Source organism: Vulpes vulpes, chromosome 8 (assembly GCF_048418805.1).
Source record: "Vulpes vulpes isolate BD-2025 chromosome 8, VulVul3, whole genome shotgun sequence".
Classification (NCBI taxonomy): domain Eukaryota; kingdom Metazoa; phylum Chordata; class Mammalia; order Carnivora; family Canidae; genus Vulpes; species Vulpes vulpes.
In genome coordinates, this window is record NC_132787.1 from 51,783,172 (window position 1) to 51,800,499 (window position 17,328).

The 17,328-nt window shown below is 52.5% G+C and overlaps 3 protein-coding genes across 30 annotated transcripts in view; 1 reads left to right on the forward strand and 2 right to left on the reverse strand.

Moving 5' to 3' along the window:
• Window positions 1–1,064, reverse strand: part of ANXA9 (annexin A9) — a 13,209-nt gene extending 12,145 nt beyond the window's left edge. For 5 of the 21 annotated variants that reach the window (XM_072766607.1, XM_072766601.1, XM_025982999.2 and 2 more), the window contains exons 1-2: window positions 887–1,012; window positions 684–772 (exon numbers count right to left, since the gene is read on the reverse strand). The gene's annotated coding sequence lies outside the window, so the exon portion shown is untranslated. Of the gene's footprint in view, window positions 1–683; window positions 773–886 lie in introns of all 21 variants that reach the window. The other 16 variants (XM_072766604.1, XM_072766598.1, XM_072766606.1 and 13 more) reach the window with 10 other exon arrangements.
• A 5,220-nt stretch (window positions 1,065–6,284) lies between these two features.
• On the forward strand, window positions 6,285–15,358 carry CERS2 (ceramide synthase 2). 5 transcript variants are annotated; one of them, XM_025983114.2, is made up of 11 exons: window positions 6,285–6,642; window positions 11,500–11,673; window positions 12,095–12,212; window positions 12,396–12,514; window positions 12,713–12,770; window positions 12,876–12,926; window positions 13,136–13,228; window positions 13,422–13,550; window positions 13,741–13,847; window positions 13,969–14,122; window positions 14,320–15,358. In XM_025983114.2, exons 2-11 carry the CDS (start codon window positions 11,501–11,503, stop codon window positions 14,458–14,460), a joined length of 1,143 nt encoding a protein of 380 aa, XP_025838899.1. In that variant the 5' UTR covers window positions 6,285–6,642; window position 11,500; the 3' UTR covers window positions 14,461–15,358. The 5 variants fall into 5 exon arrangements, with proteins under 5 accessions (XP_025838899.1, XP_025838901.1, XP_072622717.1 ...); XM_025983116.2 differs by lacking the exon at window positions 6,285–6,642 and adding an exon at window positions 6,865–6,996; XM_072766616.1 differs by lacking the exon at window positions 6,285–6,642 and adding an exon at window positions 7,066–7,241.
• A 157-nt stretch (window positions 15,359–15,515) lies between these two features.
• SETDB1 (SET domain bifurcated histone lysine methyltransferase 1) overlaps window positions 15,516–17,328 on the reverse strand; it is a 49,994-nt gene continuing 48,181 nt past the window's right edge. For all 4 annotated transcript variants that reach the window (XM_072766615.1, XM_025983112.2, XM_025983113.2 and 1 more), the window contains 4 exons: window positions 17,105–17,270; window positions 16,518–16,729; window positions 16,176–16,264; window positions 15,516–16,033 (listed from right to left, as the gene is read on the reverse strand). In XM_072766615.1, coding sequence (XP_072622716.1) covers window positions 15,916–16,033; window positions 16,176–16,264; window positions 16,518–16,729; window positions 17,105–17,270 — 585 coding nt within the window. In that variant the 3' untranslated portion in view covers window positions 15,516–15,915. The remainder of the gene's footprint in view (window positions 16,034–16,175; window positions 16,265–16,517; window positions 16,730–17,104; window positions 17,271–17,328) is intronic.

Below are 17,328 nucleotides of genomic sequence, written 5' to 3' on the forward strand. Positions count from 1 at the left end.
AGACCCCTAGGGCCCACCTCCCATGTCCTTCCTGTTCCTTCCCCACATTGCAGAAAAAAAAAGAACATCAACCTGCTTGGCAAGTTTGGGAGTCCAAATGGAGGGGTAATGGGGGGGGCCATCTTCCCCACCTCTCACCCCCTCCTTCAGGAAGCAAGGATTGATTAGGAATGCTGCTGGAGGGATACCTGGGTGCCTCAGTCGATTAACTGTCTGCCTTTAGCTCAGGTCATGATCCCAGGGTCCTGGGATCGAGTCCTGCATCGGGCTCCCTACTCAGTGGGGAGCCTGCTTCTTCCTCTCCCTCTCTCTCTGCCCCTCTCACCAGCTTGTGCATGTGTGCGAGCTCTCTCTCTCTCTCAGATAAATAAATAAAATGTTAAAAATAATAATAAAAAAAAAGGGAATGCTGCTAGAAATAGCATCAAACTAACCCTCCCTGACTCCAAAGTGGGTCCTTAGGCTCCCAAACTTTGGTCTCCAGTGGATGACCCCCCCTCTGAGATTACACATCCCTTCCTTCTGGGAACCTGGTGAGGTGTTCCTGCAGCGGTGCAGGGGAAGTGAGGCAAGGTAGCAGGATAAAGTATGTGGAGTGGGAAAGAACAACTCCTAAAACACCTCCCTACCTTCAGCCCCAGCCCAGGAGGAAGCCCCTGCCCCCTGCCCATCTGGCTGCCTACCTGCTGCCCACCTTTCACCTTTGGAATCTCTGGCAGTGATCTTCAGGTCAGTGGGGCTGATGTGTGTGTTCCTTTGGGTACATGGGTGCCTAGACAAGAGAGCAAGCACTCACATTAGAAAAAGAAAACTTTCTCCCTCTCCCAAGGGATACACAAGATTTTTTCCCCTCCCTTCCCCCAGAGGGCCCAGGTCCAGTGCTTACCCAGAGGTGCCAGGGGCGAGATGGCAGTCGTCATAGCCTGGCAGCTGCCTGTGTCGGCACCAGCTTCTGTGTGGTCTGCTAGAGGAGAGAGCGCGTGTGCAGCCCAGGCCGGGCAGCCAGTCAGATGACCTCTCTAGAAGCCAGCCCAGCTGTCGCCTGGGGCTCTGGCCCCTCCCAAATGTGGGAGAGGACCGGCCTGTACCTGGTCCCACAGGCAAGCTCCTCCCTCTCAAGCATCTTTCCCTCCAGAAGCCAGCCCACTGGGAGAATTCTGCTCAGCTTCCAGCAGCCCAGCTGGACACAAGAGGCTTTGTGTGGTGCTTTCCTTCTGGGGCCAGGTTGGGACCATAGAAACCCAGTCTTTAAGTCCAGCTTCTGACCTGGCTCTGCCTTTGGCTCCAGCTCCCTGGGGGGACAGGTCAGACAGGCTCCAGGCTGATTTAGAGGCTGATAAAGAAAAACCTGTTGGGGCACATACCAGCAGGGCACCCCAGCCCACACCCCAGAGGGGGTCCTAACCCCCAAACTACCTGACTACTACTACCTTATCAGAGCCAGCCAGCCTGGGTGGGAAGGGCAGGGGGGACTGTTTAGATCTGTGGGGGAAGAAAGAGCACAGGCATTTAAGGGTGAGAGCAGATAAGCAGAGGAAGAGAGAAAAATGCAAAGGGTGTTCCCCCGTGGACAGAAGCATCACGCTCCCAAAAAGGCAAAGGGAAATGGGAACCCTCCCACAGGAAAGGGTTCCTGTGTCTAGATTCCGTCTGGTGCCTTTTGGCTGCCAGGGTTGTTGTAGCTGTAGCGAGGCAATGTTAGCAGCTGGGGTTGGGGCTGTCAGTGCACAGAGCAACAGGTGAACAGCCCTGAGGAGCCCCAGGAGCCCCTGAGCAGGCAGTCACTTGAGCCTCCCAGCCAGCTCGCTGGGATCTAGAAGCTGTCTCTTTCCTGCTCCCCTCGAGGGTTCAGGTAGGGCCTGGGCACAGAAGCTCCAGAGCGCTTTCCACCCCTTTGCCACTCTCCTTGCCAAGCAAGGCCCTCCCTGGTGTTCTTATGTCCCTGAGGACTGACCTGCCCCTCTTCCACAGGGAAGACTAGGCCTAAGAATGCACAGAGGGAGATTTCCTTGGTGGCAATCACTGCTTCTCACTTTGTCTCCTGTTCAAGTGGAAAGCATCCACCAATTTTTGCTGTGAGAACGTGGGTTTAAGCCCCAGCCCTGCCACTTGTTCTCTTCTGTAACCTCAGTTAGTCATTTCAGATTTCTTTTCTTTTCTTTTTATTTCAGATTTCTATGTCTTTTTCTTTACCTGAAAAAAAAAGGGGGGGACTATTGGGAGAGGCTGATGTGTGTGTAGGGGTCCTCCTGGGCCCCCAAGAATAGCCATCCTGGAATAGCTGAATTAGGTAACATATGTTACCTAATTCATATGGAGGATTTTCTCTGCATTTGGCAGAGAAAAATGCCTTAAAAATTAGGCTGCCAATTTAAAAAATAAAGATACAGGATACCTAGTTAAATTAGAAGTTCAGGTAAATGACAAATGATTTGTTGGTATTAAGTATGACCCAACCATTTCATGGAATATATCTATGCTAACAAATAATTTGTTGTTCATCTGAAATTGTGATTTCATTGAGCATCCATAATTTACACAGCAACCTGGAAAATGGGACTCAGTTTCAGCATGGTGATTAAAAGCAAAGGTTCTGTGGCACCTGGGTGACTCAGGGGTTGAGCATCTGCCCTTGGCTTAGGTCGTGATCCTGGGATCCTGGGATCGAGTCCCGCATCAGGTTCCCTGCAGGGAGCCCATTTCTCCCTCTGCCAATAAATAAATAAATAAATAAATAAATAAATAAATAAATAAATAAATAAAATCAATCTTAAAAAGAAAAAAAAGCAAAGTTCTGGAGTCAGAGTTCTTAGACTTGGAATTCTGGTCTGCTCTGTGACCTTGGCAATTACCTCAACCTTTCTGTGCCCAGTTTTCTCATCTTCAAAATAGAGATAATAATAGTGTTTATATTACAAGCTATGGTGAGGGATCCCTGGGTGGCTCAGCAGTTTAGTGCCTGCCTTCAGCCCAGGGTGTAACCCTGGAGTCCTGGGATCGAGTCCCATGTCGGGCTCCCTGCATAGAGCCTGCTTCTTCCTCTGCCTGTCTCTCTCTCTCTCCATATATATATGTATAAATATAAGTATATTTATATATATTATTTATATATATTATTTGTATATATATTATATATATATATATAAAATAAAATCTTAAAAAAAACAAAAAAAGCAAGCTATGGTGAGAAATAAAGCAGTACATGTAGAGCACTTGAGAAAAATGCTCTGCACAGACTAGTAGGTACACATGTCAAAATGTTAACTCATCTATAACAATAAATATTGACATCATGTTATTTTATAATGATAACTGTTATTGTTAACTTGTCTACCTATGGAGTCTGGTCTTGGCTCTTTCTGCAACTTCTATCTTGCGAGCTTCAATCTGGCCACAGGAGGGCATTAGAAGCCACAGAGCGCGGAGAGCCCCCTGGTGGCCACTTGAGGTCTGTAAGGCCCTGGCTCCACCCGTAGACCTCCAGGGGCTCTCTTTGCCCACTGGTTGGAAATTGCTGTCTCTGGAGGACATCAGATTCCTAGGTGGACTTGGTGGGCAGGCAGGGACAGAAGAAGAGCCTCAAATAGACACCTATTTGAGGCACCCCTCCGCCCTCCCACCACCACTGCCACCGAGACCTCAGGACCTGCAGGAGACTTCCTAGGCTGGGTTACCACAGTAGTGTCTTCACGGCCTCAGTCCCCTGCCTTTCTGGGTATACATTTCAAGTAAGCTTAGAGGGATATGAAGGAAGGGAAAGGGCTCTTATTTCCCCTGTCCAAACTTCTGCGGGGGATTCCTGGCAGATCAGCCAGGCTGAACCCTGCATTTGAAGGATGTAGACAACTGCAGCCACAAGGCAGAAGAGTAATCCTTATGGCCCAGGAGCGTCAGGAGAGAGCATGTGAGATGTATTTACAGCTGCTCCACTGAAACTTGGTGGAATCTCATTCCTTTTGTCCTGGTGTTTTGTTTTGTTCAACTCCAGGGCCAGGCTGAGGTTGTTTTCAGGTTTACTAATCACCTTTCACGCCCAAGCTCTAAATTTTAGAATTTCAGAGTTGGAGGGGTTCTTGGAGATGAGGTCTACCACCCTCTTGTCACTGACTCAGGACATGGAGTGACTTCCCCAGGGCCATGTGTTGGAACCAGATCTAACTTCTTCTGTGTTTTCTTCATCTCTTAGATGAGAGCATGGCTGATTTGGGGGTCTTAGTGGAATACATAGGGGACAAGCAGTAATATGGAGAGCCTAGCTGTTGACTCGTAAATACTTGTTCAACTCCAGACTCCATATTATTTTTCTGTGAAATCTCTGGATTGCATGATTTCAGAACACATAGAAACTCCTGGTTATTTTTGTCTTGTTATCAAACTTTTTCTCTCCTGAACTCCTGGCACCCGAATCCCTCTGTTCACAATAGTAGCCATGCTCTCCTCCTTTACCCAAATAGGCTTCTGTGTTGCAGGAGCCAACCTGACTTGGGTCAGGCTGACTTTCCTCAGCTGGGGTCCATGCCTTTTCCCGTCCTAGAAGCCTGTCCTGATACTTAAATCCCAGTCTGAAGGCCTGGTGGTGTTCTCTGTCTGCCTCGGGCCACCTCAGCAGCCCATTCAGAGGAAGTGAGTCACAGCAAGGCAAGCAGCTTGGGGCACGGTGGGTGTGGCCATGCCTGCCTGGGGCCCTGCTGGAAGGGTCAGAAAGGTGGTGATCAAAATCTCCTGGTCCAGCTGAGGTGAGGAGTGTTGTATGTGGTACAGGTGCCTGCTTCTGTCCTAATTATGTTTACAGAACTGGTAGCATCATTCTAATGCTGCTTGAGGCCACTTCCCCTTCTCAGTCACCTTCTCTTTTTGTCTCCTGGAGGAGGGGTACACCCTCTTATCTTTATTTCTCAGGCCTTGACTTATCCAACTTCTGCCCCAGCCTTCCCCTGCCCGCTGCTATCTTAAAAAAGTTAAACGGTCTTCAGTCCTCTGAAGAATCATTTCAAAAAGTCTTGTGGGGACCTTAGAGAAACTTGGCATCTAGGAAAACTGCTTGAGAAAAGGGTTCAGAAGCTAAAGGAGAGAGACGTGAGGAGTTCGAGAGGGACCCAAAGATTAGCTGGAGCCCAAAGAGGAGACACTGAACCCTGCTGGCAAAGGGGTGTGTGGGTGTGTAGCAGAGTGAAATCTGGGGAGGATTCTTTTTTTTGGTGGGGGGGAGGATTCTTAAGAAAGGTAGAGGGAACTTTGGATTGGAATGTGGAGCGAGAGGGTTATAGAGAGGTTAAAAGATGTAAGCAGTGCTCTTCAGGGAGGAATTCAGCCTGGGGCAAAAGTCAAATGAAGCAGGTCCCACCAAAAAAGGCTGCACAGTTCCCCCAGGGGCTGGTTTGGGGGCAGATGGGCAAGGGGTTGGGCCAATAATTGTCAGTTTTTCAGTGGTAGGAATGGGCTGTGGGTCCTGCTGCAGAGAGCAAATGAACAAATAACTTGGAAATCAGTCAGCTTCTGCCTCTCTACCGTCTAGAAAGATCTTAGGTGAGGGCCAACATCTCAATGGAGTAGGTGGGAAGTCAGTCTCCCTCTTGAGCGCTGTCAAAACACCTGAACTAGACTAGATAAACCATGAAAGAAGCTACTGTCAGAGGTTCTATTTGTGACAGTATAAAAATGCCAACATTTCATCAAGGTAAAAAAGGAGGTGGCCTCTATGTGGAGTATGCTCTAGCTTTCTTTCTAAACAAATCTTCAGACACCTCCCAGCCATATTCTGTCCATGCTAGGAGTCCAGGTCAGTTTTCTAGGATAAACATATCCCATCTCCCTGAAGCATCAATCTTACCAGACTAAGAGAAAGACATTGTGAAAATATGAATTAGAAGAGGGAAAAAGTGTGGATTGCAAACTCAAATACATTTTACAAAACAAAAGCTGGAGGTTGGCTCTTTAGGAGTACCTAGTACGGTGGGGGCGTGTGCTGCTCCTGGGGCTTGGATGGAACAGGTGGGTTGTATGGTGGGGGTGTTGGGGTGACTTCGGGGGCCCAGGCTCCGCGGAGAAGAGCCGCGGAATCCCCGGGTCCGCTGCGGGGGCCGCCAGCACCGGAACGCGGCTCCCCCAGGCTTCTCCGACCTGCGCGGCGGGGCCAGAGGCGGGAAGTGTGGCAACAGGTCGGGCCGGGGCCTGGGGCTGAGGTGGCCGAGCGCGGGCGGGGGCGGGGGCGGGGGGGGCGGGCGCGCGGCCGCTCCCGGCCGGGATCCCCGGGCGTCGGCAGGGTCTGTCCCCGAGGGCAGGGCAGGAGTCGGAGTGGCCGCGGGGCCCGCAGACGCCTCCCCTCCTCGGCGGCTTCTCCGGCGGACGCGGCGGGCCTGGGGGCGCCCTCCCTCCGCTCCCCCCCGCCCCTGCCGTCGCCGGGCCGCAGGCCCACGCCCAGTCTCCCGGTTCCCTGGCCGCTCGCGGCCTTGCTCTCCGGGCTGGGCTCGGACGCGGCTCGGCTGGGCTCGGCGGGCGGAGGAGGAAGGAGGGCGGGAGCGGGCGGGCGGAAGGGGGAGGAGAGGAGCGGGCCGAGCCAGTCTGGAGGGGGCCCCGGAGCGCGGACGCCAGGAGACACGGAGCAGCGGCGCCCGGCCCGCAGCCCCGCGACGCCGCCGCCGCGTGAGTCCGGACCCCCGCTCGGGAGCCGCGGGCGGGACGCAGGGGTGGGGCGGGGAGCGGCCACGGAAAAGTTGGGAGCAGCTGGGGCCGCTTGGACGCGGCTCGGCGGAGAGGCCCGGCTGTGGAGGGGGCGGGGGCGCGGGCGCGGGCGGGGGCGCGGGGGCGCCGCGGGGCGGGGGCCGGTGCGGGTCGCGCTCATGGCGGCGGGCCTGCGGGCGGGGGAGGGCGAGGGCGAGGGCGAGGGCGAGGGCGGGGGCGAGGGCGGCGGGAGCGGCGGGAGCGGCGGGGCCCCAGCGCCCCAGCGCCCGAGGGCAGGCCGCCCGGAGCCCGAGCAGCGAGCCCTCCCGGCAACAGGTAGGGGCAGCGGGGGGGCCGGCCACGGGGGCCCGGCGGGAGGAGGTGCCCTGGCGCGAGGGGAGGGGTGGGCCTGTGTGGGCCCCGCGGCCGCGGCGCGTGGGGGGGTCCTGCCGCTGGCCTGGGAGCGCGCACGGTGCCCACTGCGGGACGGAGGGCAGCGTCCATGTGCTGCACGGGAAGCAGGAAGGAGGCCGAGAGCCTGGCCGCGGCCCCTCAGGGCAGAGGTCCTATACCGTTATCGGGTGTGTGGGGCCGGGGGGGGGGGGGGGGGGGGAGCCGCTGGTGAAACGGGTTTTCTGGGCCACGGCTTGTTAATCACTGGCCCGGAGGTTCTCTGGCAAGTAGGCTAATTGCAGGTGTGCGGCACTAATATTTGGCCCGAGCGTGGGGGGTTTCTCTGTCTGCCCAAGCCAGGCTCCTGGCATCGAAACCTGGGCTTAGTTCCCGAAGCTGTTAGACGCGGTCCTGGGGGGGGGGGGGGGGTGTCTTAGGATCCTGAGGGGCGCAGTGAGCCTCTCTTCATAGAAGGATGAGTCTGGGAAGGCCTCCAGCAGGCAGGCGCTCCCACCTCGTTGGAGGGGTCGCTGCCCCATACCAAAGTCCAGGTGACTGGCTCTAAGTGTGGGTAGCTGGCTGTGCTTGTGACGGTTCCAAGGGTTAAGGACTCATCCACAGCCTGCCCCTCAACCTGGCCCTAATCATAAAGTGATCTGCAAAGACGTTCTAAGGAGAGTTCCTTGTCTCCCTTGGTACCCCAAGCCCACCCCCTTCACTGGGGCCTCTAGCCAGCTTTTCCCTTGGTAGGGAGGGCCTCATCTCTCCACTGTTACCGCCTGGGCCCACAAGGGGGTGGGTCCCACCTTCCCCCTGTTCCTTTACTGTACTATTCAGCCCTGCTCCCCACCTCTGCCTCTTTAACCTGCCGGCCTCTCCCCGCCCCTGCAGGCTGTGGTCACATGCAGTATTTGGGTGTGTTGGGGCCTCCAGTGGGGCAGCCCAGACAAGCTAAATTTGGGGACCTATACTGCAGCCTGAAGCAATGACACACCTCCCGTTGGCTTCATCCTAGTTGCCTTCTAGTTCCTGATGCGCTGTTGCTAAAGGAAAGTTTGCAACAAGACTACTTGGATCCTCCCTCAGGCTTCAGTGGCCTCTGGGAGCCTTTGGGACCCTGTGTTTGTCAGTTTCTCCTCCTTTACTGATCCTGTTTTCCTCAATTATTTCTTCAAGTTCTGAGAGCCCATGGTACTGTTTTCACATTGAGTCTGTGAGATCCCTTCTTCACGGACTCAAACTCCTGCCCTCTCACCATTCTGGGTTTATAAACCCCCTTGGGGACCCTCTGCCCTTTCTCATCCATCTCTGACGATTTGGGAGGGGTGAGTAGGGGATGGGGCAGACGGTGGGAGCTGGGCAGAGCCCTATTCAAGTTCCTGGTAATCCAATGCCCATGAAATCTCTGCTCTGCTGGCCCCTCTCCAGCCTGTGCCTGAGAGAGTGGCATCTGTGTCTCTGAGGCAGGTGTGTGTGTATGAGAGAGACAGACAGACACAGAGACACATACATTCTGTTGTCTCTTCATGTGTGGGGGGGGAGCAAATTCTGTGAGTGGAAGAGTATCTGTAGGTGTGATTTCTTTTTTTTTTTTTAAAGGGTTTTCTTTTTTATTTTATTTATTCATGAGACACACACAAGGGGGAGAGAGAGAGAGACACACACACACACAGGCAGAGGGAGAAGCAGGCTCCACGCAGGAGCTGGACATGGGACTCGATCCCTGGTTCCCAGGGAACCAGGACTGGGCCCTGGGCTAAAGGCAGCGCTAAACCACTGAGCCCCCCGGGCTGCCCTGTAGGTGTAATTTCTCCATCAGAAAATCAAATATCTACCCTGAGGGACCAACTGGCCAGAAAAGCAAGGTTGTCTCCTTGTGCCGAGTACACATCCCTTTTTTTTGCACCAGCCTTTTGTTGATGGGATCCCGTACTTGGCTCAGTGTACTGGTGCCAAGAAGCCACCAGGGCTGCCTCAGAGCAGACTTGTTGGTTCTGTGGGGATGTGTAAGTGAGGCTTCCAGGAGCCCCTGTTGTCCTCCCCACCCTGCCCGGTGTTGAGTCAGAAGTCCTGACCCTGCTGAATCTGGTGCCTCTCCCTTGCTGGGCTGGGCCCTGGGGGTGGGAAAGGGTGGGCAGGGAGGGGGTAGCTCTGCTCTGCTAATGGAAGTACTGGGCAGCAAGGGAGGGCTGTGGTTACAGAAAGCCTGCAACCCAGGTGGATGAGAACGCCCATTAATCTGCATTTCTGAGCTCTGGACACACCGTGTTGCCTGGCTCTCCCTGCTTGGGATGGGAAGGGGTTGAGATAACTGCACTATCCTGGTGCTTGCCCATGACTGCTCTGATTCTTCTGCTAACTTCCCCAGCTCCTCACCTTTGTAGGTGTAGACTGGTGGAAGACTTATTCCTGGGCCACAGGAGTCAGGGAGAGGGACCCCACTCACACCCTCTGGGACCCCAGCCAGCCCTCTGAATCTTCCTCAAAATATCCCTGACAGGGAAACTTCTTGCCAGTTTCCACTGACTGGGGTGGGAATGGGGCCCAATAATCCAGGCCTATCTGTACCTTTGGCTTTAGTTTTCAGTGGAGGACAAGGTGGGCTCTAAGAGACATAGAAGTCAGGGGACACAGCAGGTAGATTTCCCCACCTCCAATCTAGCTAAGCTAAAAAGGTGGGGAGGAGCCAGAGGTGTTCTAGCACAAGGCATTCTGCCTTTTCCTTCTTACTAAATTTTCTCTATGAAAAAAGTGTATTGTGCACACAGTTATATGGGAAAAGTTCCACTGTGGAGAATTATGTTTAATTTTGTTCAGTTTAAAAGGCTTCCATCTCTTTAACTAATTAAATATTTATTCTGGCTAAGGTCAATGGGGAAGGGGCAGTGCACCTCAGGAGCTGAGAGAGGAGAGAGAGAGAGTGTGTGTGTGTGTGTGTTATTGGGGGAAGGTGGGGCTGAAGCTCCTTGATTGTCAGTGTTGACCTCTGGCTTCATCTGAGAGCAGTGACCAGGAGTGGGGACAAGAGGGTAAAGTCCTTGAGCTGGAATACTGACCCGTGACAGGCTGAGAGGGATTTCGCAAGTGCTTCTGTGGTGGGTGTGGGCGGAGTTGTGGGAAGAGCAGGCTGGAGGACTGGCCCAGCTCAGTTGAGATCTGATCAGCCTTCACCCAGTGGTACCAATTGGCCTTCAGGTCACACTGGAGAACAGTCTTCCCACTCTCTTCCCTCTGGATGGGAGGAGACCACCTTCCTTGTGTGTCAGCTTTTAGTTTCAAGGCCAGTCTGAATACCCCCACCTCTCCTCCCTCATGAAAGTTTGAGGGCTAGCAAGCCCAGAAACTACTGCCCCTGAGTCCCAGGACTGCCAGGTATTCTGTTTGTCCTGGCATCACTGACTCCGTAGGACCACCTTGCTGCTTCTCTTGGCTCCCAGCAGTTGCTGTCCCACAGGAGCCACAGATAATGGCTCCAGAAGATACCTCAAAGAAGGTCTGTACCCTCCCTCATTCCAGTATCCAGGTGGTCAGTGGTTGGTCACTATCTCCCTGCAGATCCTTTCTCTTCCAGGGGAAGGAAAGAGGGAGGTGGGGTGGGAGTGGGGGTGAGGAGAAGCAACAACTTTTCCCTAGCTGATTTGTGATGGGTGTTCCCCTGCAGAGTAGTTATTTTCAGGATGAGCCTTAATAAGAAATAGCTCCTAGTTCCATCAGATGTATTAGTCTTCTGTCTCCATTGTTTGCCCCCCAATCCCTAATTCTTTGCAGCCTTGCCTTTGTTTCTGAAAAGAGGCTTCAGATAGTTCTTCTGCCTGGTGTGCAGGGACTGGATGGCTGGGCATGGGGTGTTAGTCTCATGTGTAAGTTTGATGTTCACTAATATGTCCCTAAAGAATGCTGAATTCCAGGACAAATTTTGCTTTACTCTGGCCTCTTAACTTTCCCTAGGGATCTGCTGCCCAGATGGGTTATAGAGAAGGAGAAGGTAGGGTTTGCCTTAGCCCTGCAGTCTGTTTTTGGGCTTCCTAGGAAAGAAGCTGCTTCCAGCTGTGGGTTGGCTTGAGGGATGGAGGGGGCAGCTGGGGAGGGGTAGAGGAGAGAGAGTGCCTCCCACTTTACTCAGATTGTTGTTTATAACTTCTGGAGCCAGACCCAGTCTATCTTTCATGCTGGGGTAACAAAATGACAGAGATATCCTACGGTTCTTAGTTCTAGAGAACTGGGGCTCCCGGGGGTCATCAGCGTCACCTTCAGTTGCAGTCAGCAGTAAATGTTAAGACTGGAAAGCCACCATATTACATATGAGGAAACAGATTTGTCCAGGACCAGCCTGCAGGGCTTGAGTCTCTGTCCCCTGCTCCTTTGTTACACCGTGGAAACTTTCATCTCCCTCTGCCCCCATAGCTGCCCCCTGTGATGCCCTCTACCTTCCCCCTCCTCACTCAGGATGTTCCAGACCCTGTATGACTACTTCTGGTGGGAACGGCTGTGGCTGCCTGTGAACTTAACTTGGGCTGATCTGGAAGACCGGGATGGACGTGTGTACGCCAAAGCCTCAGACCTCTATATCACACTACCGCTGGCCCTGCTCTTCCTCATTGTTCGATACTTCTTTGAGCTGTAAGCATACCGACCTACTCCCATGCCTTCCCTGGCTGCCAGCCACAGTTCCTTGCACTTGAAGTTTGTCTCTCGCTGTTTAATTGGTCCTGGACCCTGCTCTTCTGGCGACCCAGATGCCTTCCTACTGCGTGCCCCCCACTAAACACAGCATTGTCTTCCAGAGGGCTCAGCACCCCCAGGCCCTCTCCTTCAATGGTTATTTGTTCTCCCTCTCCACCCTGCCTGGTCACTAGTGAACACAGGCAGCTTTGTCAGCTTTGGGCAGGCCAAGGAGGCCAAAGAGGGGGTTGCCGGGAAATTGAGACCCAGGAGAAAGTTGCGGGAGCCTGTAGCCTTTCCTCATCTCAGCTTAGGGGCTACCAAGAGACTGAGGTGTTTTAAAAGACACAGACGCTTCTCACTTCTATCCCTTCCTCAGTTATGTGGCTACACCACTGGCTGCCTTACTGAATGTAAAGGAGAAAACTCGGCTGCGGGCACCACCCAACCCCACCTTGGAGCATTTCTACCTGACCAGTGGCAAACAGCCCAAACAGGTGTGAGCCGCTGGCCCTGCTCTGGGAGTTACCGAGTGCTGTTGGGGAGGGGCAGGTTGTGATGCCAGCCGTAGTGGGTGAGGAGAGGGCAGTGGTGCTGACCTAGGTTCTTGCTGGGAGATGCCGGGAGGATGGGGGTGTTGTCAAGTTCCAAAGGTGAACATAATGGGCTTCTTCACCCAGGCAGAGGTAGAGCTCTTGTCACGGCAGAGTGGGCTCTCTGGCCGCCAGGTAGAGCGCTGGTTCCGCCGTCGTCGCAACCAGGACCGGCCCAGTCTCCTCAAGAAATTCCGAGAAGCCAGGTAGGGGAGGCTGGGGCAAGAGAAGCTGGGAGAGGAATGTCTGGTGCACCTTGCTGGGTTGGTGGGTCATGGCTGTATGCAGGGAGAAGGGGTACCTAGGTGAGCTGATTTGGGTTATCAGTGGAGTATCACTGGGGGCACTTGGGAGTGGTTAGAGCGCTGTGCCACTCTCCTAATTCTTCCTGCTTCCTCTTCCAGCTGGAGATTCACCTTTTACCTGATTGCTTTCATTGCGGGCATGGCTGTCATTGTGGACGTGAGTGGGGGTTCCTGGGAGGTGGGAGATTTTCTGTCAATGTGGTGTTGAAGCCACAGAATTTGAGTCCTTCCTCTTTTGACCTCTCACCGTTTCTCTCTGCAGAAACCCTGGTTCTATGACATGAAGAAGGTTTGGGAGGGATATCCCATACAGGTATGATGGGGTCCTGACTCCTTACTTGGGGTGATTAAGAGAATCAAGGTAGGACAGGACTAGGACATACCCTTGTGAAGAGATCTCTGGAACACATGGCAGAAGGCACTGGAGTTACGGTGCTAAATAATCTTGGGCTAGAAGGGCTGGGTTTGGTCAGGTGAGACTCTTGGGTCTCCTTACCTTTCTCTTTCTCTCCTCTTTCCCAGAGTACCATCCCTTCCCAGTATTGGTACTACATGATTGAACTTTCTTTCTACTGGTCCCTGCTCTTCAGCATTGCTTCTGATGTCAAGCGCAAGGTGGGTCAGGAAGCTGTGCCATTAAGCCTAGGAGCCAAAATAAAGCCCTGGGATGGAGAGCCTCCCCTTTGATATCTGGGTATTTAGACAGAGCTGTGGATTAAGGGGAACTAAGTGGAAGGGTGGTAGGAAGTAGAAATAGAGTGGGGCTGGAAGAGGAAAATGTTTCCTGGAGCCTGCATCTTTTCTGCAGGATTTCAAGGAACAGATCATCCACCACGTGGCTACTATCATCCTCATCAGCTTCTCTTGGTTTGCCAATTACATCCGAGCAGGGACTCTGATCATGGCTTTGCATGACTCTTCCGACTACTTACTAGAGGTCAGGCTTCCTGGGCACTTCCTAAAATCTAGAGACTTCAGTGCAGGTTTTCCTGTCCCTCTCCTTTTTTGGGGGTGGGAGGGGTTGACATTCCCGGGACCAAGGAAGCCGGGGCACAGAACCAGTGTATATATGAGTGTATACGGGAGAGTTAGGAGCCTGTGATGATGAACGGGGGCTATCTATGCAGTCAGCCAAGATGTTTAACTATGCGGGATGGAAGAACACCTGCAACAACATCTTCATCGTCTTTGCCATTGTCTTCATCATCACCCGACTGGTCATCCTGCCCTTCTGGTGAGTAGGAGGCCAGACTACTGTCCTCAAGGAATCAGGAATCTTGCCTTTCCCTACATCATTTACCTGTCCTCATCCCAACCGCGTCCTGTGCCTACAACTCTCTCCTTTCCTGTTGTAGGATCTTGCACTGCACCATCGTATACCCCCTGGAACTCTACCCTGCCTTCTTTGGCTACTATTTCTTCAATTCCATGATGGGAGTGCTACAGCTGCTGCATATCTTCTGGGCCTACCTCATTCTGCGCATGGCCCACAAGTTCATAACTGGAAAGGTGAGTGCTCTGTAGGCCCCACTACTAGAACTCTAGTAACAGCCCAACTCTAGAAACAGCCCAAACTCCCTCCCAGATCTATATCCTGCTAAGAAACTGCTGTGGGCCCCCAAGGTGCAGCAGGACGAGCCTGCTGAGAAAGGCATCCCTTAAGGGTTTGAAGACAGCATGTAACCCCCTCTTCTCCCTTTTCACAGCTGGTAGAAGATGAACGCAGTGACCGGGAAGAAACCGAGAGCTCAGAGGGGGAAGAGGCTGGAGCTGTGGGAGGAGCAAAGAGCCGGCCCTTAGCCAATGGCCACCCTGTTCTTAGTAACAACCATCGTAAGAATGACTGAACCATTGTCCCTGCTGCCCGCAGATTAATGCATAAAGCCAAGGAACTAGCCCATTCTCCCCAGTGGACCACTTTAAGCCCTGGGGAGAACGGAGAAAGCAGGGAGAGAGTTGCTCTTCTATGTCCCAACCCTCTGCTTCTCACCCAGTTGCCTTTAACCAAACTAACCAGCTTCTCCCCAGGTAGAGGGGAGGCTGGTATATCTTTTGTTAGAGGGGAAATGGACTTACTTTCCTCTCTGTAGTTTCTAAGCTGTCCTTTCTATTGCTTTTGAGGCCCTTCCTCAGCTCTGGGGGTGGCAGATACAACTCACATTCCTTATTCTTCAGAATTTGGCCTGTTTGCCTCAGACTCCCTGACCGCCAGGGTCGTGCCTTACTGTCCCATCTGTGGGCCTCATTCTGCCAAAGATGGACCAAGGCTTACCTTTCTAGGCTCCCTGACTTGGGCCAGAAACCAAAGCTGAGCTTTTTTTCCTTAAGACACAAATGAGTGTATGACCCTTACCCTACCTCTGCCAAAAAGGCGGGGAGCATACTGGGACTGCTCGGATGGTCTGCGTGTCACTGCTCTGCCAGCGCTCTGTTGTCACAGGTCCAAGACCTTACTGCCTCCTTCCTCTGGCCTCATCCCCTAGGCTAGCTGGTTTGGAATAGAAAGGCAACTAGTTCTAATTTTTATTTATTAAACACTCGTTGTTTTGGTTTTAAAGCCAGAATTACAGCTAGCACCTGGCATTTCAGCAGAGGGACCACTTCAGACCAAAATGTACTGTTAATGGTTTTTTTTTTTTAATTAAAATATATTAAAGATTAAATAAAACATGGCAGTAAGTGTCTGAGACTAGTAGGAATTGAGAAGGGAGATCAACTAAATAAACTAAGGTAGTCTTCCTCGTGGTTATGCAACGTTTTCTTTTTAAAATTTCGTATGGCAAGTAAGAAAAAGCAAGGGTACAGAAGATATGAGGTTAATGACAGCTGCCCCTTGGTAAGGAGGGGGGGAAACCCATAAATGGATGTATGGGGGCTGAGGAAGAGAAATCAAATCACAGTCTTAGTTTTAACATCTTGTTAAAAGACGTTCGAGAAACCATACAAATCAAGGATAGTAAAGACAAGTCCTCCTTCCAGGAATAAAGTCTGTCAGAAGCATGAACACTTGAACAAACGTCAGCTGGGAGGGGAGTACCAGGAGGAGCACTGAGGGACATCAGGCCCAGGTCGGCATGGTCACCCCCACCCCCAGAGCTTTAGGAGGTGCAGGAGGGAACTTGCCTGCTAGCACCACACTGGAAGGTATCTCCTGATCCAGAGCTCCCATTTCTACCTACTAGGAGCTGGGGGAAGAGCTAGATTGGAGATGTGGGCGTCAGAGTTGAATAGTCAGGAAGACCCAGTTCCTGAGAAAAGGATGGTTCAGGAAGGGTTCAGAAAGTTCAGAAGAAGGTTGTCCTCTAAAGAAGACGCCCTCTGCATTCGATGGCCCCACAGCAGCAGAGCAGCTCCTTGCCTTCCACGCTGCCCACCTCGTAGTTGTAGTCCCAAGTGAGCTCTGTCCCAGCCCGGATCCTCCTGGACAGGAATATAGGGATGAGGGTGGTAAAGGCAGTACATTTCCAGGTGGATGTGGAGCTGGAGCAAGTGGGGAGGGCTTGCCCCTCCTTGACTCAGGCCACTGCTTTTACCCGACCATCTCCCTCCCCAACCCCCTTACTTGCTGGCAAAGAACGCCACCCAGGGAAAGCGAAGATCATGAGTGTCCACGAAGACATTCTGGACAAACAGGTTGGGGCTGCAGCTGTGCTGTGGGTTTAAGGACAGAACCCATAAGAATGGAGAAAACAGAACCTGGCTTTGTGGGGTGAGCATGAGTTGGACAAAAAAACAATGCCATTTGATCCTACCCATCATAGTGGAGAAGTTCTGAAAGAAAACTACCTCTTTAAGATTCTTGAGATCAAGAATTTCTAACAAGGTGGGTTTATATAGTTGTGCTAAAAGAACTAGAAATTTGAGGACAGTGGGATAATCCAGCATCTGGGGAGAGAGATCTCACATTGAGGTAGCGGCCCAGGTTGCCTTCGAGCTTGGCATCAATGATATAGCAAGACTCCTCCCCATCATAGAACTGGCGTGTGTTCTTACGAACAGGTGCACTCTCCCCCTTTTCCACAGATGCCATGTTGGTTGATTTAATGGCAATCCCATGGGTTGACTTAAGAGCAAACCCTCGGGTTGATTTTACTGCCACCTGGCGCTTTGTTGGACCTGGACAGGAAGGAGAACAGGGTTAGGCCTCAACCCACCTCATGAATGGACATACTACCCCTATTTCCATTCCACTCATTGCACTGCAGGAATACTGTGACCCTGAAAGCAAAGATCCTAACTGGCAATTTTTTCAAGCAGGATTAGATCTGTTGGGTATAGGAACTGAGGAAAAAGAGTAGGGAAGGGGAAAGGAGAGGAAGGGGATGTACTGAACGTTAACAGTTGAGATGGGAGTCAGAGAACGGTCCCAGACATGTGTTAGCTCTTAAGATCTGAGTATTTTCCCCCTACTTCTTTAGCTTCCTGAAAAAAGCCTCTATCCCAATCTTCCTACCATTCCTTCCTACTATCCCCAACATTCTTCGAGACTACCAGACATGTTCTTCTTGTCCTCAAAGTCATCTGCTTCTGAGCCAGAGGAGATGGTCTGGATATCATCGCTATCCACTGCTGTGGCTGAAGTCTGACCAGTGGTGGGCTTCCGGCTGGTCCCACTTTCCCCCTCACTTTCTGTGCTGCTGGACAGTGTTAGGACATCCTGGGAAACAGAAGGGTGAGAAGAAAGAAGAGTAAATGGAGAGGACCCATTCACGTTC